The 24191-nt window shown below is 36.5% G+C and overlaps 1 protein-coding gene across 2 annotated transcripts in view; it reads left to right on the forward strand.

The window, feature by feature from the left end:
* LOC149835852 (uncharacterized) overlaps positions 1-9384 on the forward strand; it is a 35910-nt gene extending 26526 nt beyond the window's left edge. The window contains exons 3-10 of one of the 2 annotated variants that reach the window (XM_090008789.1): positions 5626-5715; positions 5902-6141; positions 6322-6543; positions 6825-7068; positions 7181-7410; positions 7487-7587; positions 7807-7911; positions 8969-9384. In XM_090008789.1, the coding sequence (XP_089864915.1) occupies positions 5626-5715; positions 5902-6141; positions 6322-6543; positions 6825-7068; positions 7181-7410; positions 7487-7587; positions 7807-7903 (1224 nt within the window). In that variant the 3' untranslated portion in view covers positions 7904-7911; positions 8969-9384. Of the gene's footprint in view, positions 1-5625; positions 5716-5901; positions 6142-6321; positions 6544-6824; positions 7069-7180; positions 7411-7486; positions 7588-7806; positions 7912-8286; positions 8948-8968 lie in introns of those variants that run through there. The other variant, XM_090008790.1, reaches the window with a different exon arrangement.
* The last annotated feature ends 14807 nt before the right edge of the window (positions 9385-24191 follow it).

Consider the following 24191-nt stretch of genomic DNA (forward strand, 5'->3'; position numbering starts at 1 on the left):
CCCCCTCGATTCCTAGGTCGCTTCCGAGACGATTCCTGGTTCGCTTCTAGGTCATCCCTTGCTTCTCGCTTCCTAAAATTTTGAAAGTACCTTGCTTCCCGCTTCTGCTTTCCGAATCGCTTTCTGCTCCCGCTTCCTTGACTGACAACTCTGATCTGAACCGTTAGATGTGTTTATCATTGAATATATATTTGATTAGGCATCTTTATGTTGAGATGTGTATTTTAAAGAGGTAAAAAAATGAACGGTTGATATTGTACTAAAATTTCATGATAAGAGATTCTCATTTTTACATCAAATCAATTCAAAACAAAGCTTGTTTCTTAACAAAAAAATAATGATAAACACATCTCATGGTTCAGATCGAGCATAAAACACCTAAAACTATGATGTTTGGAGGGTCCTAACGGTGACCTAATGAAAAGGGAGCAGGATGATCTCTCTCTCTCTCTCTCTATATATATATATAGTAATGCCACGATGCTCCAGGAGTACCTACTCCCATATACTAGAAATCATGGTTGTAGGTTGTATCTTCTTAATTAAAACCAGAGTTACCGGAAGCGCCTATGTAATAGGGGAAGCGCGAAACGTCGCGCTTTCGAAACGCGTGGGGAAACATCCTTTTTTTTTTGGGATGCGCACTTCCCTTTTATGGGAAGCACATTTCCCTTTTATGGGAAACACGCTTCCTCCTTGCTTTCCTCTTTTTTTATTTTTATTTTTTTCTTCTTTTTTCTCTCCCCCCTCGCTTCCTAGGTTGCTTCCAGTTCGCTTCCTAGGTCTCTTCCGGTTCGCTTCCTAGGTCGCTTCCGAGACCGTTCATGATTCACTTCTAAGTTGTCCTACGCTTCCCGCTTTTTAAAATTTTGAAAGTGCCTCGCTTCTTGCTCCCGCTTCCTGTATCGCTTCTTGCTCCCGCTTCCTCGACTGACAACCATGATTAAAACTTGTGGATGTACTCAACATAGTTTATTTCTTAGGAATCATGCTTTGGATCATGTTTTTTGGACATAAAAATAAGATTTTAAGTCATGAAATTTTGATATATTGTGAGCTTGTTGATTTTTAAAGGTTTTAAAAAATATACATGTATGCCATAATCACACCATCCAAAACTTGTTCTCTACTAAATATTGCATATAGATCATATCTCTAGGGTCTGATTAGCAAAAAAAGTTTAAAAATTTTGAAAATCTAAAGCTTCTATTAGGTGGAAGTAGGTACTCCTGGAGCACCTTATCATTACCAATATATATGAGTAATGCTTCGGTGCGCCAGGAGTACCTACTCCCACATATTAGAAATCATGGTTGTAGGTTGTATCTTCTCAATTAAACCTTATGAATGTACTCAACATAGTTTATTTGATAGGAATCATGCTTTCGATCATGTTTTTTGGACATAAAAGTAGGATTTTTTAAATCATGGAATTTTGATACATTGTGAGCCATTGATTTTTAAAGGTCTTAAAAACCATACATATATGCTATAATCACATGATCCAAAACTTGTTTTCTACTAAATAATGCCTATAGATCATATCTATAGGGTCTGATCAAATAAAAAAGTTAAAGAAATTTGACAATATAAAGCTTCTATTAGGTGGGAGTAGGTACTCCTTGAGCACCCTATGATTACCAATATATATATGTGGTGGTTATGTAACATGTTACCTTATGGTGGTACACACTCTTGTTTGTATGGATGTAGCTACCAACTGATAGATCTAACCGTACAGATGTACTTAGCATGGTTTATTTACTATATTAAAAGGTTTTATCATATCTAGTAATACATCATAAGATCTTATTTTTGAGACAATGAAAATCAACGACTCACAATTCATGAAAATAAAAGTGGTCTAGAAATGGTATCATCATATTTCGGTCAACCATGGAAATAGTAAATAAAGCATGTTAAACATGATTCAAAGGTTAGATTTTGCATTTGGAACTTAGATTTATGTAAATCAAGCATGTACCTCCATAACTTATAGTGGTATGGTACCACCATAGAAGCACCCATGTATGTATATATATATATATATATATATATATTGTAATTATCATATCGGAAGGGATAGCGATACAGGTGTATCGTAAGATATGATAAAAATCTTATTTTAAAAATCACAAAAAATAAAAGAACACAAAAAATCAGAAAATTTTTCCAAACATAAAAAAAATAGAAAAAAAGAAATCAAATTTAAGCATTATAAACAATTAAACATACACGTGTACTACTATAACATGTGAAATGATATTGTAACAAACTAACAAAAATCATCTACATGCTTGGTTTTATAAGGACCAGCTGTTGAATCATCCGACTATAATGTGTAAACAAGAATTTTTAGGCCTTTAAAATCTATGGCACATAATCTTCATAAATATTCTGGCATTCAAGAATCACATTTTTTTCATAAAAAATACACAATCCAACAGTTGATTACTGGCAAATTCACCATGCCGGACACATCTACATGGTTGGATTTGCAAAAAAAACATAGCAAATGCCCGTATTTCTAGTTCTCATATTCTAGTGACTCTCTCTCTCTCTCTCTCTATATATATATATATATATAAGGAAATATTTGAACCAGAGTGTGAATTAGGCATTTCCAACATTTTTCTTTCAAATCCAACCCTGCAGATGTAGTCAGCATAGTCCATTTGCTAGGAATCTACTGTTGGATCATATACTTTCGATGAAAAAATGTGATTATTGGATGCTTGAATATATATATATATATATCAGTCTTATCAAAAACGCGCCTTGAGGCGCGGCCCTCTGTGCCTCAAGGTGCAATTTTTTTTTACAAGATTTCAGAGACATAATCAACAAAGTTTTTGTAGGTTAATCTCATATATTTTCCAGTTATTTCAGTTATGTAATAAGTTTATTAGTATATTACTATATTTTAACTTTTGTTGGCTAATCTTGTATATTTTTCAGTTATTTCAGTCATGTAATTAGTTTCTTAATATATTTTAACTTTTGTTGGTTAATCTCATATATTTTTCAGTTATGTAATCAATTTTTAGTTAATTTTATATGTTAATCTCATATTTTTTAGAATAATCTCATATATTTTAATTTTTGTAGGCTAATCTCGTATATTTTTCAGTTATTTCAGTTATGTAATCAGTTTCTTAGTATATTTTAACTTTTGTTGGTTAATCTCATATATTTTCCAGTTATGTAATCAGTTTTTAGTTACTTTTATATGTTAATCTCATATTTTTTAGAATAATCTTATATATTTTAACTTTTGTTGGTTAATCTCATATATTTTCCAGTTATGTAATTGGTTTCTTAGTATATTTTATCTTTTGTTGGTTAATCTCATATATTTTCCAGTTATGTAATAAGTTTTTTTAGTTACTTTTATATGTTAATCTCATATTTTTTAGAATAATCTCATATATTTTCCAGTTATTTCAGTTATGTAATCAGTTTCTTAGTAAATTTTATCTTTTTTTGGTTAATCTCATATTTTTTTTCAGTTATATAATCAGTTTTTAGTTACTTTTATATGTTAATCTCATATTTTTTAGTACTTATTTGAGTTTTTCTATTTCTTATTGGTCATTATTTTATCAATAAAGCATTTCTTTATTTCTTTATATTTTTATAATTTTTTTAAAGTTTTCAAATTTTTTTTGAGGCTTATGCTTTATGCTTCGAGGCTTACGTCTCGTCTCAGTTTTTGGTGGAGTGCCTCGCTACGCTTCAACGCTTTTGACAACACTGATATATATATATATATATATATATATATATATATACACACACACAAAGAGAGAGATGCTATGGTGCTCCTATGCCCACCTACTAGAAATCATAGTAGCTATGTCACACATAGGGATGGCAATGGACCAGGGCGGGGGACAGGGTCTCCACCCCCACCCCGTCTCAAGATTAGAACCTCCATCTCCGCACAGGGATGGATTTTAACCTCCACTCCCGCCTTCATCCTTGTTTCATGTCCTCCATCCCTGGTTCAAACAGGGATGAGACGAGGCGGGGCCCCCTTGTCCCTGTAGTCTATTGCCATCCTTTAGAAGGACTGGGGATGGGGCGGGACGGGGCGGGGAAAAGTGTAAGTCCATCCCCGCCTCCATCCCCGAACGAGGATGGATTTTAACCTTCGTCCCCGCCTCCATCCCCGTTTCGTACCCTTCATCCCCGGTCCAAACGGGGTGAGGCGGGGCGGGGCCCCGCTTTCCCCCGGTTCACTGCCATCCCTAGTCACACAGACTCTTCTAACAGGGCACTACACCCGCGTTGCACCCGGACCCAGGCGGGTGCGACACTTGGACACAACTTCCTTTGTGTTAGGTGAAGTCCACCACACTGAGGTCCATTTCTATCCAAAAGTAGATTTAGTTAACTCTAATCAAGTCTATTTTTGTCTGTATTATATATATATATAAATACATAAATGCACACACATACACGTAGTGTTAACTTAAAAGTGTTAAAAATTATATATATATATATATATATATATATATATATATATATATATATATATATATATATATATATATATACCCTTCCTGCACCCAAGTTTTTTTAAAGTGCCGCATCGCTGCAACCGCACCCGCACCTTTGTGACATAGCAATGTAGGTTGCATCTTCTCAATCAGACCTTATAGATGTACTTAGCATAGCTTATTTGATAGGAATCAAGTTTTTTGACATAAAAATAAGATTTTTTTAGTCATGAAATTTTGGTACATAGTAAGCCATTGATTTTTTTAAGATATTAAAAAACCTACATGTATGCTATAATCACATGATCCAAAACTTGTTTTCCTCTAAATAATGATTGTAGATAATATCTATAACGTCTGATCAACAAAAATAGTCCAATTTTTTTGAAAATTTGAAGCTTCTTTTGGAGTAGGTGCACCGGGAGCACCGTGTGTGTATATATATATATATATATACAGAAAGTGGTAGCTGCCTACCACTTTTTGTGCCTGATGAGGACCTGCATGTGCCGTCCATTGCGTGTGCTAAAGGCTCCTTTAATGAGCATGTGTGCACGATGGACACTAAGCGCTTGTCCACTGGCATCTAGCCATTTGGGTGGTAGGCAGCTTCCACCCAATTTCTCTCTCTCTCTCTCTATATATATATATAAACTGTCTAGTGGAGAACTAATATTTTTTATTTTTTTAGTTTTGTTGCACATCTGACTCTCCAGATGTGATCTACATGTTTGATTTAGTATATAGTGGCCCTTGGGTCTTGTTCTGAGGTGTACTGATTCTCCAGAGATTGGAAAATCAATGGCCTACAGTGTACCAAATTTTCAACTGTCAAAAAATGTTATTTTTATGTCAGAAAAATAGGATTCAACAAAATTGGCTTCTGTAATAGGCTCATGAGTCATGACTAGTTGCTGTTTGAAACTTTATCCACAATTGTCCTCTGCTTGCTATTATCAGACTTTACCATGTGATCTGTAAAATATGGAGATTATGGACATATTTACTTATTACTTTGTAAAACTTGATGTCTCTTTGATTTATTTAATAGTTGCGCAGCATTACCATTTTACCAGTTTGATTATTCATACTGCTCTTTTTAAGCGCTATATACATTTTGCAGATTAACGGTAAAGTTTGTGGGGTAACAAGAAATAATGACAATGAAACCCTGTACCTGCGCAACATATGCAAAACATGGACCAGTGCTGATGTAGGTTATCTTCTTCTCTCTATACATTTGCTTTTGCGACTTTACTGTCTGATTCATCTCTGCTGGGACACATGTATGTGTCAAGCTGTTTGTTTTTTTAATTTTGTTCCACCTGCAGATGAGACACGCTGCATTTTCTTATGAACACATGATTCGCACTGTTTGAAACTCTTTCTTTTTCTGCAGCTAATGCAAAAACTCAAGTCCTATGACATCGAGAACCTTGTGGATGCTCATTTGATTGATGACCCTGATAATAAGGGAAAAAACAGAGGCTATGCATTTTTGGAGTTCGTCACTCATATGGATGCTGTGTCTGCATGTACTAAATTACAGAAAAGGGGGATTTTTTTCGGAACTGATTCTCCTGCTGAAGTTGCTTTTGCAAAATCTGCTGTTCAGCCAGATAAGGAAGTTATGGCTCAGGTATAGTTTCTATTGTTAATTGCATTGTTTTGAGGTGTTGCTTGCTAGTAAGTTTGGTCATATTCTGTAGATGGAGCTGCAGATTATCCAACAAATTGTTATTGGTTGCTCTGTATTTTGTTGAAGCTGCCATCGTCATACATACTCCTTTTGGCATGCTAATATGAGTTCATGTTTTAGGTGAAATCTGTGTTCTTGGATGGTTTGTCTGCTAGCTGGGATGAGGAGCATGTGAAGGAGCAGCTTAAGAAGTATGGTGAAATTGAAAAGGTGGAACTTGCTCGTGATATGCCTACTGCCAAGCGTAAAGATTTTGCTTTTGTTTGTTTTACAACTCGAGATGCAGCATTAGCTTGTATAGATGGGGTCAACAAGGACGGTATAGGTAGTGATGATGAGAAGGTAGGTTGATTATGATTTATCCATTGATTGTACCATTGAATGTGTCTATATCTATGTCACATGGGTGCGGGTGCGGGGGTGCGGCAAAAATATAAAAAATATATATATAAAAAGTCCAAAAGCTGGACATAAATGACCTTGGGTACCGCACCCAGGGTCAGGTTGACCGCACCGGGTGCTGCACCCGCGTCGCATCGCGTCGACGTGGGTGCGGCACCCAGTTGGGCGAGTCCCTGTGACATAGGTCTATATGCTTTCTTACACATCTTTGGTACTGGCAGGTGATGGTAAAGGCCTCTCTGCGAAAACCCTTGCAAAACCGAAAACCATCAGCCAGGGGTGGATGGAGGGGATTTAGCAGAAGTCATGAGGGGCCAAGAAGAAGCTATGCACCGGTAAGGTCAGCTGGGTATGGTGGGCGTGGCAACTACTATACGGGAGAGAGAGGATTCAGGAAAGAGTTGCCTCCCTCTTCTGGGAGGCTTGGTGCATGGCATGGGCAAGATTTTGAGAGACGGGCACCATGTACTTTTTCTTTTCTTGTCAGAACTTTCTTGCTTCTGTTTATCTACCTTCACAGATGACATAGGTTACAGTATCTTATCTGCCCATGTGTGTACTGAATCTGTGACTGCAGCATACCCCTATGGCAGTAGATCAAGAGCCAGATATGTGGAAGACAATGTCCCTGAAAGGTATATGTCAGGTCATCGTGAAGAATATCCAGCTTCGTATTCTGGTTTTCCTTCTCAGAGGCGATACTCTGAAGATGCATATGGTCCTCAGTACCAGCACTATGAGGCTAGCATGTCAATGGGACATGAACATCATCCTCTGTCAGGATCTAAGCGACCTTATTCTGGCGTTGTAAGTTTGGTGAAGTTGCATATTGGCTTACTGTATGTATGCATGATGAAATGCTTAAACTACTTGTTTTGTTCAGGGCGATGAGATGTTATATGCAAGAAATAATAGGAGCCGTGCAGATTTAGTTATGGAAGCTGTTCAACCTCAAGGGAGTTTATCATATGGCTCATATTCCAGGTGTGCTCTTGTTCCTGTGCTACTGTGGGTCTTTTTTTTTTTGAAGAGAATTGCTACTGTCAGTCATAGCATAAATTAAATATGCAATTCAGTCCTCTCATTTGTGGAACAGGAAGTTCTAATCATGAGTTATTTGAAAAATTTTCAGCCTTTTTTTTGCCAATAATTTTCTTCATGCAGCCATCTTTACTATTTCTAAATCCATTAAAAACTTGTCAGGGTTGTTCCTGAAGACCGTCGTAGTTATGGAAGTGCAAGTCAGAGTTTTGGAAGTCATTACTTGTCTGGAAGTGGGAGTTCCAGATCAAACCACTGAAGTGGAAGGTAAGTTGCGGTGCTTATTTTTTCTCATCTATTTTTCCAGTAGTTCAAGATCATATTGAAGTGTGAGGTTATTTGGGAATGCTTTTTTTCCCCTGATTTTTTTTTCATTTATTTTTTTTACTTTTATTTTCAATAAATAGATACAACAGAAAATTGTTAGTTATGTTGGTCAACATCTTGAAAGATCATTCATTTGGATAGCCATATTGTCCATTGTGATCTTGCTCAAGGAAATGCAACAATTGTAGAAATGCATATTGACTGGGAAATCTTGTCATTTTGATTAAATAACATTATCTACAGAACTTCAGAGATTCTTCTTTTTTATGCCAAGGATAGTTCTAACATAGACTCATTCTTCTTTTGCTTTAATAGATCTTCAATACATGCTCTGGAACCGAGAATAATTCGTCAAAAGCTCAATTCAATAGTCAAGAGTGTAGGTTGAATAAGTAGAAATTGGTTGAAAAAGATACCAGTTACTCCTACGAACTATGTGACATAGGTACAGGTACAGGTAGAATATGAATGTGGGTACGGGTGCATAGATTATGACAGGAATTTCTAAAAGTATGTGTACGGGAGTATGGCTATATGTATATATGCATGTATGATGTATGTTTTTCTGAGAAATTATGTGCATGTACCTATGCATGTGTGTGTATGTGAACCACTATATGAAAATGGATAAAAAAAGCCCTTCATACACCTTAAAATGGATGGAACAGTCAATCGATCGGGTCCAGACCTGGTCATATCCAAAACTGGTCTGATCCATACCCAGTGAAGTACCAGTACCACTGTCGACACGGGTGGAGGCAGATACACCACCCTTTTTGAAGTACTCATTACATAGGCCACATGTTATTAGGAGCTATTTTATCTTCTGCCAGTTGCAATTGTTATGAACAGAAACAATTGCTTGAGTTCTCTATTCTGTTTTTATCTCTGAGTTGTGTATGGAGCTTCTCTATTATCTGTTTTTCCCTCCAAGTTGTGTATGAAGCTTGCATGTATCAGGATTTCAAATTGATCATCTTTTGTTTATTTGGGCTAGGACATTTGCTCGTGGTGCATAGTATAGTTCATTTTGGTGATGGCAATCTCGATTGCAGCCATAAACATTGTGATGACGCAGGAATCTTGAGCATGAAGAACATATAATGGGTAAGGCGTGATGTGGTTTATGAAAGGGGTCCGTCCTCCATTTTAAGTCCATGTTCATGGTTTATCACATAGCTTGAGTGCATTCTACTGTTCACATATTCTACTCTCTCTCTCTTTTCCTTTTTAACTTATTTATAGCAGTAGCAGATGTTAGCGACTAGGATCAGTTTTGAGCAGTTAAGATACAAGTGGTTGACCCCAGCCCCTTTTGGATATGTTGCAACTTTGAGTTATATATTGTGTTTTTTTTTCTCTCTCTCTCTCACGTAATGAAATGTTTAAAAAGAAAAATTGACGATTTTGAAATTCTTGTGTGAAATGGCATCAAATTGTTAGCTACTACATACTATGTAAATAAACATGGAAGTAGAGGAAAAAAGAAACTGCATAGAACTAAAGTTTAATGTAGGGAAAATTTCATTTTGAGGCCAACATTTTACCTTTAATTCCAAATAAGGGTTTCATGTTTCTGAAATTCTAAATGTGGACCAAACATTCTTAAGAAAATCTATTAGAGGTCTCAGGTCAACACATCATATTGGAAAACGTGAGTGTTGTTTGACAGTTTACAGGAAAAGCATGGCCCATATTTGGAATTAGGGAAAAGGTTGTCCCGCAAATGGGAAATTTATTTTAAACCTTATTTTCAACATATTTTAATGTGATTTTCAAGAGACCCTCACCGTGGAATTAATAGTGGCCAAAGCTAAATAATAGTAGCCTTGGAAATTTGTTTTCTAAATATAGAAGTACATAATGTTGATATTTTTGACAAGTGTATAATGTGGATATATTCATCTTTGGGGTGTATTTATAGTATTATTATGGATAATAAATAAACATCTATTTCATAATTGTTTATGAATCCGATTCTAATTGCTTGAGATAAACCGTTCAAAAGTGTTGTGAATTGCGTTGAGGCTTAGTCTAATTATTTCAAATGAGTTGCATGAATTCAAAATTGACACAACAAAATGTTCATTGTAGATATTCTCATAAAGAGAAGGCCCTTGAGGCTAATTTCCCTGTAAAAATGTATGACATAAAATTCACTGGTGACCTTTTCGCTTATGGTGGTAATCTATGGCCACAATTTCCCCAGCGATTAAGCAAATAACTCTAGCAATATGTGGTTCTTGTTTATCCAAGCTAAGTGAGATCTGGCTATCCATGGTTGCCCTATCACCCCCCCTTCTCTACCCTCACAGGTGTAGTTCATGGCTCAACTACAGCTCCATGTCCCAATGAGACTCTACAGCTGAGGCCGCCAGCAGTCGTGTCACACCCTTCATAATACCCCACAGACTTCCTCTCAGGGATTCTTACCAAGAACTCATAGGACTGACTGCCAAAAGAGCTTCAAGTGGCTATGCTGCTGCCCTCGTGTTATGATAATGTGATTGACGCGGCAGGTGATGTTTCCAAGCTAAGAGGCTTGCTTAGAAACAGTGGCCTGCTCACCATCCTGGTTGTTCCCTTCATTGAGAATGTAGCAAAGAAAGGTCTAGTGCAAGCAGCTGCAGGTGGTTTTTTTTTTTTGAAAGGCAAGCTGGGGTTAGGCGGACCCCTACTAGAACAACACCCATCTTTTATGTCTGAGGGATTCGATCCTGGGCCTTCAGCTTGCCACAGGACCCCTCTTACCACAAGGGATACCACCTCAGCGGTTCAGGGCTGGTTATTCTTCACAAGCATCTGGTGTTTTTCTTGAACATGGTGAGCAAGGTGCTGGGCCAGCATGGTCAACAGCCCATCGTCCCATCTAAGTAATGGGTCGAGCAGCTGTTGTCAACCCCAATTAGCGGGTTAAGGTATTAGTCAGGCATGTGTAACAGGTCAAATCCTAATAATGGTCAAAGCAGTCCAAGTCACCTTTTTTTTTACTCTTTAAAACCCTTAAATAAGCTAAAAGTTCTGACCCTTTTTTACTCTACTTGTTTGGAAGGCAACACCAATTCCTTGCATTGCCAAAACCATCTGAAAACCAAAGCTAGCTCCCAAACAACTCAAGGAGTTGGCAGCTCCATAACTTTTCAAAACCATGTTTTGGCAATGCATGGAAACGGCTTCTCCCATCCCAATGCAAGGCTCCCAAACACAGACTACAGGATTTTCTGTTTCATGTGCAAATGTTGACAAAGAGCAGGCAAATCACAAAGACCATAATCAGAAATTAAATGTGTACCTGAATACTCGCTAAAACAGATGGGACATGTATAAAGACTTTTCTGAAAAACTTTATGACGCTTATTGTCATTGTAACTCATAAGTGTGATGATATCTACACTAGGAGAGTCAAGTCCTGATAATGCACGTTCATCTCCACCTAAACAAATGTATGGACCTAGCCTGATCTCTCTTTCACACCCTAAGTAGGAAAGAGAGGAACTTTGTAGCCATTCAACCCACTGATATATTACCTCCTGTCCTAGTTGCTCAGTGCAGATAGTATCCAACATGTGACAAAGTTTGCTAATACTTGTAGTATCCAGCCACTGAACGTAGATACTGAAGTAGGGAGGATGATGACTTGGATATGAAAAAGGCAACAAGCATGCCAACATGATTGGAGGAAGATGCTGAACATTGAAAGAATAAACAAACCCATTTGATCCGTCCTTTCCGATAACATGTCTACTAGTATTCCCTCCATGCTGGAAATCAGTGGATGAGTCAAGCTTCGCAGAGATGGTGAAATCATCAGGAACTTCACAGTGTATATGGATCTGCAAAACAACATTCACAATTGGAAAACTTTTTTCTTCTACCTCATATATGCAATTTTACAGCTTATAAGAAAACCTGAAGTGATCGTAGTCCTCCTTTCCTTTCAGAACAATTAACATAGTCTCCATAAATAGCCTTCAGAACCAGTAGCTGCGAAGAAGTACAATGGATTAGGAAAAACTAACCAAAATCCAAATTATGAACTTAATGCAAGATTTACATAGTAGTCACTATTTGATGGCTTCATTATAACATTCACAAACACCACTTTAAAGAGGAAGAAGTGAAAGTTGCCACTGAACAAACAAGACATGACCGACTAAGAAAAGAAAATCATTTAGATCAATAAGGACATATGTGGAATGGGATCATGTCAGAGATTGGCTAACCTCAATCCATATGAGAGCATTAGCCATTAAGGTTTTATCTCAACCTATTAGCACATCTTCTGCAGAAAGAGTGTGGAGCACCTATAGTTACATTCACAATGTTAAAAGAAATAAGCTTAATGAAGATCATGCTTGATACCTTGGTGTATATTCCTTCCAATCTTTGATTGATTGACAGGTATGATTAAATCATGTTGTACTTTGTTTTGATATTTTTTTTCTCTTTTTCTATCATTGATTATTTATTACCATTCATATTTTATATTCTTGTTATAAAAAGGTACAACAATCGCTACAAAGAAGGACCTAGTCGAAAATGGGATATCAATCCAGAACTTTCTATTGTACAAGAAAATACGTTGAGATTATAGGACATGCGTTGGAGAGATTTGGATGATAGTGCACAACAATCAAGCACTATTTCCAAATCCAAACATAAAGATGCACAACCAAGAGCTTCATTAACTCCAATAATCATACATACAAATGAAGTTGAAGATGATACAAATCAATCCAACAGAGCTATTAGAACTGCAGATATATAAGAGCGACCATCAGTTCCTCATGGTTGGATTGATCATTTCTTTAGCCGGAGATCTAGGCAAGGTATGTTGATATTGTGTTTTTTATATTTTAAATTATGGTTTTTGAACATTTTAATTTTTTAACGTATTCATTATAGGAAATGAAGGAAGGAGCAGAAGACATGGTCGTGGAGGACAAGAAACACGTGATGATGCAGAAAGTTCACAATCTATTGCTGACTTGAAGGGAAAGAGAAAGATGGCAGATTAATGAACTCTTGAATTATTAATTATTATTTTTTTATGATGTAGTTGGAGTAGTCCAACTTTAAAACTTTTTTGTTACTTTTTTGTGATGGTCTTGTAATCTTTTTTTGGTATACTTTTATTTTGAATCTTGCATGATGAAGTTAAGTAGTGGATTATGTTAATTTTAAGTTTAGAGTTTAGAACTTTGTAGCTTATAATTTACAATTTAGAAATTTATAGTTTAAAAATTTAACCATATCTCTATGTAATCTTTGAGTTTATTGATTTCTCATATTTTATGTTACAGAGATGACAAGATTTACAACATCAAATAACAAGTCATTTGATTCTTTCGTTGAAAAATGTATGCTTTTTAATCAAATTTATTTATTTTCTTAATGCATTATTTAGTGTTTGCATGCATTTATTAAATGGTTGCAACAAGAATGTGAATTATGATCTTCTCTTGATGTATGATTTTTTAAATGCTTGACAGTTGCAATATGATGCATTTGTTAGATAATTACAACTTATATTATTTATTGTCTATATACATGTTTTATTTTGTCAATAATGACATAAATCTTAGTTTTTGATAAAATAAAAATATATAATTACATTTTCGCCTTCCTTTCGATTCTTATTCGCTTCTCTTTCGCTTCTCACTCGAATCCTGTCGCTTCCTTCTTCGCTTCTTAGGTCGCTTCCGGTTCGCTCCCTAGGTCGCTTTCGAGATGCTTCCTAGGTCGCTTTCGAGACGCTTCCTAGGTTACTTCCGAGACACTTTCTAGGTCGCTTTCGAGACGCTTCCTGGTTCGCTCCTAAGTCATCCCGCGCTTTCCGCTTCTTAAAATTTTAGAAGTGCCTCGCTTCCCGTATCGCTTCCCGCTCCCGCTTCCTCGATTGGCAACTCTGGTGTTACTTGTCACTATTGCAATGAACCAGGACATATTAGACCGGTTTGCCCTAAGCTTAAGGGTAAAGTGGCTTCTATTGGTGAAAAAGTACCAAAGAAAGAAGTGAACAAAAACGGAAGAGATACTCTTAATCAAATTTTGGAGGCACTCCAACATCTTATCAAGACATCCTCAACTTTGGGTGCCGCTATTGCATCATCATCATCTCCTCCAGGTATGTGAATTCTTGACTCCGGTGCTTTTTTTCATATGATATGCTTGAGGAAGAGGAAGTTCTCAGGATAGCAGAGATTGTGAAGAAGAGTGGTGCTAGGAAGGTGGTAGATGAGAGGCTCAATGTAGGTTACATTGTCAGGTATGGGAAGGTTGGTGAGGCATGAGCTCAAAGCCTCAACGAGGCTCAATGTAGTATAAGACAGGCCTGTAGTTGATGAATTAGGTTGATTCATTGGTTTGAATTTGCCAAAAGTGCTCTTGGGCCTATGCACCCAAAGAGCCGATACAGTAACCGGACTAATTTTAAGGTACTTGGCCACCCAAAACACAACATGCATCCGTCTGCCCACTCGCGCTATGTGTTGCGTTAATAACATCTTTTAAATAAAATCACTGAGCGCACCTGTGATTTTTCATTTCTGCTTTTTGTGAGAATTGCTCGATAGTTCAGCATTCTTAGAAGAAATCTGCCATCATATTTAGCACTTTCAACATCACTTTTATGTGTAGCAATTTTTTGAAAATAGCTGGTACGTTTGATAGTGGATTTTGTAAAAGACGCCATCAATGCAAAATGCAGAGTGTAGGCCAGAGGATAGGAGCATAGTGAACCAGGATGCCAAATAGATATGAGAAGCGATGCGTGAAGTGGAAGCAGAGAAGAAAGTGTTAGGAAGTAGCATGAAGCATGAAGTGAGATTCATTTTGAAAGCCCGAGAAATGAAAAAAAATTGTAGGGAACAAGGGTAAAAGCGAATAGGAAGTGAAAAATAATAAAGATACATAAAAAACACAAACAACAAGAGGAAAGCGAGGAGAAATGTGTAGGAAGCGAAAGGAAAGCAAGAGAGAAGTAACAGAGAAACAATTTGAGAAGCAGAGTCTAAGGCACATTTCCTATGATCACAAATGAGAAGTTTTTCCATTTGGAAGCGTGCTCCCCCCCTAGGGAGGCATTTCGGTAACCATGAGTAGGACACGTGTTTTGGGTAGCGAGTACCATAAAAGATAATCAGTTTGATTACTGGATTCCTCTCATGCACTGATGATTACACATACACATGCATGTACTCCCCCACTTGGCTCTGTATGAGATGCCAAGAAAAATGATACTCGGATTTGATTTAGCAGGGTATTATATCCCCAACTGGTTGATATCTTCTTGACATTTAAAAAACTTTGATCAGTCGTATATGATTTGTTTATGGTAGATACATAGTACCAAATACTTTCCATTCAGTCATTTGGAAAAAATCTGTAATTTTGATGCAAAATTTGGCCCTCGTTTATGCATTATTTTCCAAAACGCTAGCTTGCAAATCACAGTAGCTACTGGACATGTGAACTGCTCGATCAATGACATTTACTGTATTATATAATAGATTAGCATTATGTTAAAGTATAATTGTCATGAAACAACTCTTAACTACCCCACGTTTAAGTCTGACTTGGTGAAACCAACTTGGGCCTCCATTTCTTTACACGATTGTAATCAACCATTGTTTTTATATTCTATAATACAGATGTCCATGATGCTGCATTCGCAAGAAGTCAATGAGCTAAAGGCCTCAGATAAGGGATATCTCGAAGCCTAATTACCATCATGATCATAATCATTAATGTGATTATCACACTTAATTGTAAGAAAAGAAAAAGAGTTCTAACACACATCATATGATCTGGGTTGACTTTCCATCCTGGTGTAAGAGCAAATATCCATCCTGTTTTTGGATAAACATTAGGTCCATTCCAAGTTGGCTAGTTTTTTTTTAGTATAGTACCGAGATAATTTTAAAGTTTAAAATATGGGGAGAGATCTTGTCATGCCCCTCGCATCGGGCAACAAATCAGGTCCAACGACCCTGAATAAAAAAACTGTCCAAGGAACCTCGGATGCCACTATCGTCGAAGATGAATGGTAGGTAGATTCACGCATTTGTTATCCTGATTATGGGACAAACTAGGATATTGCACCGGGAGAAAAGTACAGTACCACTGTATCACACTTATCCAATCTATCTGGCTACATAAGTAACCCCAAACATTTATGCCTCCTTTTTCTCACGGGAAATGGCCTTTTTCCATATGAAAAGGGTCCTTTTCCTACCAGCGGTGAAACAAAACACCCAAGCAAAACAGAGGAGAAAGGTCCACGCTGGCAGCTGTGGGCCCCAGCTTTTCTTATGTTTTACATGAAATTCCATTCACAAAGGTGTATCCAAATCAGCCTCTCTGCTCGTGTCACTACTGTTAGGATCTTGGGATTATTCAGAATCTAGTGTTAGGCAAATTTCTAAGTTAATTGAGATTTTTTATTTTCAAAGCATCCTTGGCATTCATAGAATCCTATTTTATGGATAAAATTGGGATTCTCGATGATTACTCTGCACAACATTTCTTTGGTTTTCCAAGTGAACACAATTTTGTGCACCGGTCTTTCATGACTTAAGGTACCTTTGGGTGTGTTTTTGAAAAGTGAAAATCCTGTTCAAAAGAGATTCACTTTCAAAATCTCATGAGACTTCGTGAGAAAATGAATCTCACACAAATAAGATTTACTTTCTAAATCTCACTTTTGGGTTCTTTGCTAACTTCCTTTTTATAAGGTTTGCTTTTGAGGTTGTGAAATTTTTTTATGTTTGATTGCTTTTGGGGTGCTGTTTAAATGAGATTCACTTTCTAAAATGTATTAAGAAGTGAATCTCATGTAATCGAAACAAACATACCCTTAGTAACAAGGTTTATGTGCATATTCAGGCAAATTTGTAGTAAACTTGTGCCAGATATTGTTGATACATAATTTTATGTACATGCTATAAAGTTAAATCCCCTAAACTACTTCTGCCATATATTGTTGCTAAAGTTAGCCCCCCTATCTAGTAGGGGCAACATGTGAAAATGATGCTGTGCATTCAGAGCATACAGATATTAGCGAGGAGCAGGAGAGTGATCCGCTTCTGAAGACCCGATTCAGAAAGTCTTACTCCAAACATCCAAGCCTAATTCATCCTGTTTGGATCCAAATGGATATTAGGGGCATTATGGTTATTTTGCATGCTTCAATTTTTTTAGATTTTTTTGTTCATCCATCTCAGAAAATAATGTTGTTATGTGGTTTCATTTTTGTCTTTTGGAATCACTCATTTATATTTTTTTTTTATTTTTTTTTTAGGTGCTGAATTCTGCGAATCTAGATAGTTCTAGTATTCATTAGGCTTAACTTTGGGTACTAGAGGGTGTATAAGAAATATGGGTAGGCTTTTTTTTCTTTTTGATCCAGCTTTGAATCTTGATCTTGGGTCTATTTTTCTGCTAAAGGCCCAATTTCCAAGTTGGATCTTGAGAGGGATCCAAAATTTAAACTTTGGATCTACATTAACCACTTTGAGATGATGCATTTATTGGGCCAATGTGGATCTAGATCCATTGTGCTATAAGGTTCATTACATGTGGCATTGTTTCATTGGATATGTGGTGAGGTGGCCTCTTATGTGGCCAATCCCTCTTTAGCCACCTCACCATTCATTCATTTGCCCCTCTTGAGGTGCCGCTCAACTGCCTTCTCTTCTTTTGCAGAATAATTTTTTATTGGGCAATTGAGTGGTGCAAGGAGAGTGTATATTTTACATTGATGCCTCTCATTGGCCTCAAAAGTAGCTGCCTCCCACATGACCAATGAGAGGCCATGCTAGTTTTGACTTCTCTATAAAGTACGTTGAAAAAAATGTTGGGGGCTTTTTGCCTCTTGTTTGTAATTTTCTAAAGCTCTAGAAATTGCTGAAATGCCTCCATTGATGGTGACGTGAGCTTGAATCCTTGAGAGTTCATTTTTGTCATGAGTGAGGAAATCATGGGTTCTTAAAAAACTCGTGGGGAGTGCTTGGCGTGAGCTGCAAGGTGATGGAGATTGTTGCTACAAGAATTTATGGTGAATCCTTGTTGCTGCAGTGAACCCTTGTATTGTTGGTGTTAACTTGTGGCAGTCAAGAGCTGTATCCTTTCCATTGTTGCTATTGCTTTGGAAGATCATTGTGCTTGAATCGACCAATCTTCATCACTTTTGGTTTGACTAAAAAAACTTGTTTATTTTGCTGAGCTTGTATTACGAGTGTTATTGTTTCTTGAATCCATCAAATTTTTGTTGAGTTCTTATGTGTTTGTAATATTTGAAACTTGAACATCTTTTGAAAAAATATGAATTTGTGAAGTTATAATTTTTATAAAAGCTTGTGTGGTTGATCATCTCTCGTGTGTTACTTTTATTTTTTTGTTCGATCTAATCGGAGTTGGGTTAAGGAGGAAGGGATATTGGCATTCTAGAAATTACTTTTGACAGTGTGTTTGAATGCAGGATGAACTTTAAACACCTAAAGATAAAATCAGACCATAATTTGGTGTGTTTATTCTTGCTATTTGATTTTTCAGAATTCTGGTTTGTTTGACTCAGTCACAGTATTTTGGGTATACCTTTGTCGTTTTGAATTAGATCTATGCATGCTTGGATTTGTTGGAAATTTGATAAAATTTTTAACAACTTTTGTGTTATGTCTGTCGGAAGAATCTATTCCTATAGTTTCTAAAAATGGACCCAAACATAGAGCTATGTCATTCCCATGTCTGTGTTCTAGTTTATCAGTCAGGCTCAATATTTGTGCGATATCTCATGACCTCGATGTCAAATAATTGTGTTCTCAGATTCATTAGAAAGATAACAAATATATCTTGAAATTTTTTGTTCTGTCTGTCAGCAAATTCTATTCTTGCAATATCTTAAAATGGACCCAAACAGAACAAACAGTTTCTCGAGAAACTGTCTTACTGGCTCGATAGCTAGGTTTGATAATCTTTGCGTATCTCTATACCTCGACATCGAAAAATTCTAGTTGAAAAGATCATTCCATTGTTTGTATTTTCTCAATTATGTATTTTTCCAAAATTTGTGATCTACTGTGTCGAATTCCAATAGTGACAGTCCCTGCCATATTTCTGAAATCTCAATTTGAAAGCTTCTGCAATAGAGTAGTAGGTACGATGTCTTGGTCACAAACCAATTCATGGTCGGTTTGCACCATTGTTGGTATCAAAGCCTTGTAGGGTCTTGTCTGATCCTAGTGTGTCCTTGGGTGCATTCGCCATGGATGGGCGAATGGGAGGTTGTTGTCGAGGCGACTATAACATCGAAAATGAAGCGCTCGATCTTTAATGTGAAAAGCGTGACTTGCAGTGATAAGTCAAAGAGTTGATTCGAAGAATAAATGATTTTACTAGAGAGAGAGTGTGTCGACCCGAGCATAGTGCTCACGGATCTCAAGGGTCTCATGATATGAGTCAGTATGACTGCAATAGCGAGTTCGATCCCCATATACGTTCACATTCGGGTAGGAACATGGATCTGCCTAGGAGATCCAATTGGAAATCTGGTCTTAAGTTTGAAATCTCTGAATTTAAGGGATCAAGCACTCCTAACGAGTTCTTAGACTGGATAGGTGAGGTCAGGGAGGTCCTTGAGTTCAAGAAGGTTCTCGAGAAAAAGAAAGTAGGATTAGTCGCTCTTAGGTTGAAGGGTAGGGCCGCCGCTTGGTGGAGACAACTCAAGCAAACCAGTATGCATCAAGTAAGAGCGTCTATCGAGTGTTGAGAGCACATGGAGCAGAAACTTTGAGCCCAATTCTTACCTATTAACTACCATAGAGAGTTATACCAGAGGTACTTAAACCTCAAGCGAGATGTGAAGTCGGTAGATCAATATACTGAAGAATTTCATGACCTCATTGCTAGAAATGACATTTGTGAGAGCGATGAACAATTAGTTTCAAAATACATAGGCAGTTTGAGCTATCAATTGCAGAATATGTTCAATTTTGTAGAATGTTGGACTTTATCTGTAGCTCATCAAAGAGCTAGACAGTGGAAAAAGTTTTCTTAGAGGAAGGCTTTGGCTAGAACGAGTCAACTCGTGAAAACCACTAGTCATGCACCTGTCACACTAGCTAGTAAGTGAGTACCTCCCTATAGACATCCCAATGCGAGTCAAAGCATTCAAGGATCATCTCAGTCTAGGCCGACTAGTTCAGGTGTCCCCATTAAGTATTACACTTATGGAAAACCAGGTCATAAGTCCATATAATATAGGGGTAAAGCTTTATTCACTAAGGGTATACATGAGGAGGATGACTCAGGTTTTGATACAAATTTTAAGCCTTGTTATAATATGGAGGATGAGGAAGTCAAGGAGAAAGTTAAGGAGATTGAGGTTGAGAACTTGCTATTACCTAATAATGGCGAAGCACTCATTTCTAAGGGTATACGTCTAGCATCTATGCAGAACCCGAGTGAAAGGTGGCTTAGGAACCATATTTTTGAGTCTACGTGCACCATTCGATGGTAAGATTTATAGGTTTATCATCAATTCAGGATGTTGTGAGAATGTCATATCTATAGAAGTTGTGTCCAAGTTGAAGTTAGAGCACAAAGTCCCATCCTAAGCCATATCATATGTCGTGTCTTTAAAAGAGAGTGGATGTTTGTGTTGATCGACAATGTTTGGTTAAGTTTTTTATTGGAAACTCATACTTCGACCAAGTCTGGTCTGATGTCCTTTCCATGGATGTGAGTCATTTGATTCAAGGTAGACCTTGGCAGTTTGATAGGTCTATGGTGCATAATGGTAGGACAAATACCTACTCGTTCACATATGAAGGAAAGAAGATCAATTTGTTACCTTCTAGGGATTTGCCACCATTATCAACATCATCTTCATCCTCATCTATCACCCCCAAACCCAACCCTACTCCATCCTAGTCTATAGCTCCTAAGGTTAAGTTGTCCGGTGCATTCATAGCTAGGCATGAGTTAAAGTTGGTCTTGGAGTAGTCTATGGTTTGTTATTTTTTATTGTTTGTAGATTCACCCTCGAGTGAGCCTGAGTCCCCACCTGTAGATCCTAGAGTCTCACCACAGTTGAAAAAAATTCAAGAACATCTTTTCTAAAGAGCTTCCACCCGGTTTACCAACTCTTAGGGATGTTCAACACCACATAGATTTACATGAGCATTTGCATCATTTAAGTCTTTGACATGCTTAAGAAAGAACAATTTTATGCATTGTATGGTAAGTGCATGTTCTTGGCTACTAAGGTTTTATTCTTAGGATATATTGTGTCCACGAAGGGTATTTCTGTCGATCCTTCAAAGGTAGAAGCCATTAGAGATTGGCCAGTGCCAAACTTTATTGTTGTTGTTAGGAGTTTTCATAAGTTAACATAATTTTATAGAAGAATTTTAGTAGCATTATTGCCCCATTGACCGACTGCATAAAGGGAAAAACTTTTCAGTGGAACCCTGAAGCCCAAAAGTCTTTTGAGTTATTGAAAGCTCAAGTATGTTCTACTTCTCTTTTAGCTTTATTAAGTTTTGAGATTGATTTTGAGTTGTTTTGCGATGCTTTGAGTGTTTGTATGGGTATAATTTTGAGTAAAAAAGGTAAACCCATTGCTTACTTTAGTGAGAAACTTAATGAAGCTAAACTAAAATATAACACCTATGATAAAGAATTTTATGTCATTGTTAGAGCCCTAATGCATTGGAAGCATTACCTCATACATAAGGAATTCATTTTGCATACTGACCATGAAGCATTGAAATACATAAATGGTCAACATAAATTGAATACGCATAGAGCTAAATGGGTAGATTATTTACAAGACTTTAATTTTGTTTTGAAGCACAAAGTGAAAAAAGATAATGTTATAGCTGATGCATTAAGTAGAAAAAATTCTTTGCTTTCTACTATGAAAATGTTTGTTTGGGGATTTAAAAATTTTGGTTCTTTGTATGCTAGTGATAGTTACTTTTCTAAAATTATTAGTGGAATAAATAAAGCACATCATGATGATTTTCCTTAGTAGATGGATTTTTGTTTAAAGGAAATTTACTTTGCATACTTGATTGTTCTCTTAGAGTTAGGCTTATTTCAGATTTACATAATGAAGGTCACTTTGTTAGAGATAAAACCATAAAACTTATCTCTTCAATATACTTTTGGCCTCACATGAGAAAAGATGTGACTAGATTCGTAGAAAAATATCATACTTGTCACATAACTCAGAGTAGTGTTGCAAATGCAGGATTATATTTACGCTTACCAATTCTAGAAAAACCTTGGTAGGATGTAAGTATGGACTTTGTCCTAGGTTTACCTAAAACATCATATGGGTTAGATTATATTTTTGTTATGGTGGATAGGTAAAAAAAATGACTAGGTTCATACCATGTAGAAAAACTATGGATGCTTCACACATGGCAGATTCATTTTTCAAAAAAGTCTATAAGCTACATGGTATTCCTAAAACCATAAATTCAGATAGAGATGTTAAGTTTGTAGGTCATTTTTGGAGGCAATTGTGGAAGAAATTAGGGACCTTATTGCATTTTAGTATTGTTCATTATCCACAAACTGATGGACAAACTAAAGTTGTGAATAAATCTTTAGGTAATCTATTAAGAGCTTTAGTAGGAGATAAACCTAAGTCATGGCCCCACATACTTGCCCAAGCTGAGTTTGCTTATAATAAGTGTTCTTTTAATGTGTTTGACAGTTTTGACCATGTCTCTTCTTAGTGAACTACAAACAATGGAGATATGTTATGCTTTTAATGATTTTCCTGTCCTCACTGCACCATTCAGATTTATGTTGTGTTTTGCCTTGTCTCCATTTTCTAGTTAATTAGTTGCATAGATGCAATTCCTTTGGTTCTTTGTTTCAGTTACACTAACATTATATTTTCTTAGTACAACCACCTTTAGTTATTCACCAAAGGCTATTATAAAAAACTTGGTCAAGATGAACAAATCAATATTGATGAGATTGATCCACTTTGGCAGAAAGCTTAACTATTGTTTCTTCCTAAAACACCAACCACAAATTCAGCAATCTTAGTATGTTACTTTCTGTTTTCAGTCAAAAGCATTACTTGTCTTGTCCACCATCTATTGGCAGCAATAGTTCCCTTTATCTTGATCATTGGTGTGCACTGCTAGCAAAGTAAATAAGCAATTTGTCACCTTCTCACAACATAAAGGACTCTGCATTTCTTGTATGGAGTTTTCTTTATCTTGATCATTGGCAACAATCGTTCCCTTTATTTTTGTTGTTTGTTATTATATATACATATGGAGTTTTCTAGGGTACATGCCAAATTCTTAGTACAGTCGTGTGAGTTTTATGACTCATCTTGAGAAATAATTTTATATTTGTATTGTCAATTGGTAGTTTGGGTGGATGTTGATCTTGCCTAAACTGTTCTGGTTGCAACAATAAATATGTTTTAATGGTGATGAAAAGAAATCACCTTTGTATTATCGAATATTGTTAATCTTTTTGCTTGATTACTTAAGGGTCATGTGGTGGATGTGAAGCGGCAAGTAAATGTAGTTTAATCCTGTCATATAAGTTTCCTTTTTTATAGGTGCAGCTTGTTAATTATAGTTGATTGTTAGCTATAGTTATATATTTTCTCTTATGTAATGCATTTCATGTTATGAAATGATTTGATATCTGCTGCATTTGGTGCAATATCTATTGCATTTTTTCTTCCCTAATGTATGTGGCATTTACTGGTCAGACATTGGGAAAAGTTAATGGTGTTCCCAGCTCCTAAACATTAGATGACTAATATTTTTGTTGTTTTCCATTATAACGTATGGAGTTTTCTTTGTGATTTTGCTTTTTATGGGTATGAGATCTCTCTTTATCGAGTACGATATTATTGTTGTTGCACATGATCCAATGATATGTTATTTATGATTGTTGGTGATGCTATTTGGAACTGCATATCTTTTGAATATAATTTTTTTTTAAAAACTAAATTTTAGTGTTTTGTTTGCAAGTTTATAGTCTATAATGGCGAGATCCCTGTCTTCGCCATTATATCCTATATCAGCGAGTTAATTCTCTTCATATAGCCTATATCAATGAGTAGGGATCTCGTCGTTATAGCTTATAGCAACGAAAATAATACCTTGCTGTTATAAACTATAGGTACCTTATAACGGTGAGCCAGGTATCTTGCCATTATATCCTATCTCGCCGTT

This window comes from Nuphar pumila, chromosome 6 (assembly GCF_984573655.1).
Source record: "Nuphar pumila chromosome 6, dmNupPumi1.hap1.1, whole genome shotgun sequence".
NCBI lineage: Eukaryota > Viridiplantae > Streptophyta > Magnoliopsida > Nymphaeales > Nymphaeaceae > Nuphar > Nuphar pumila.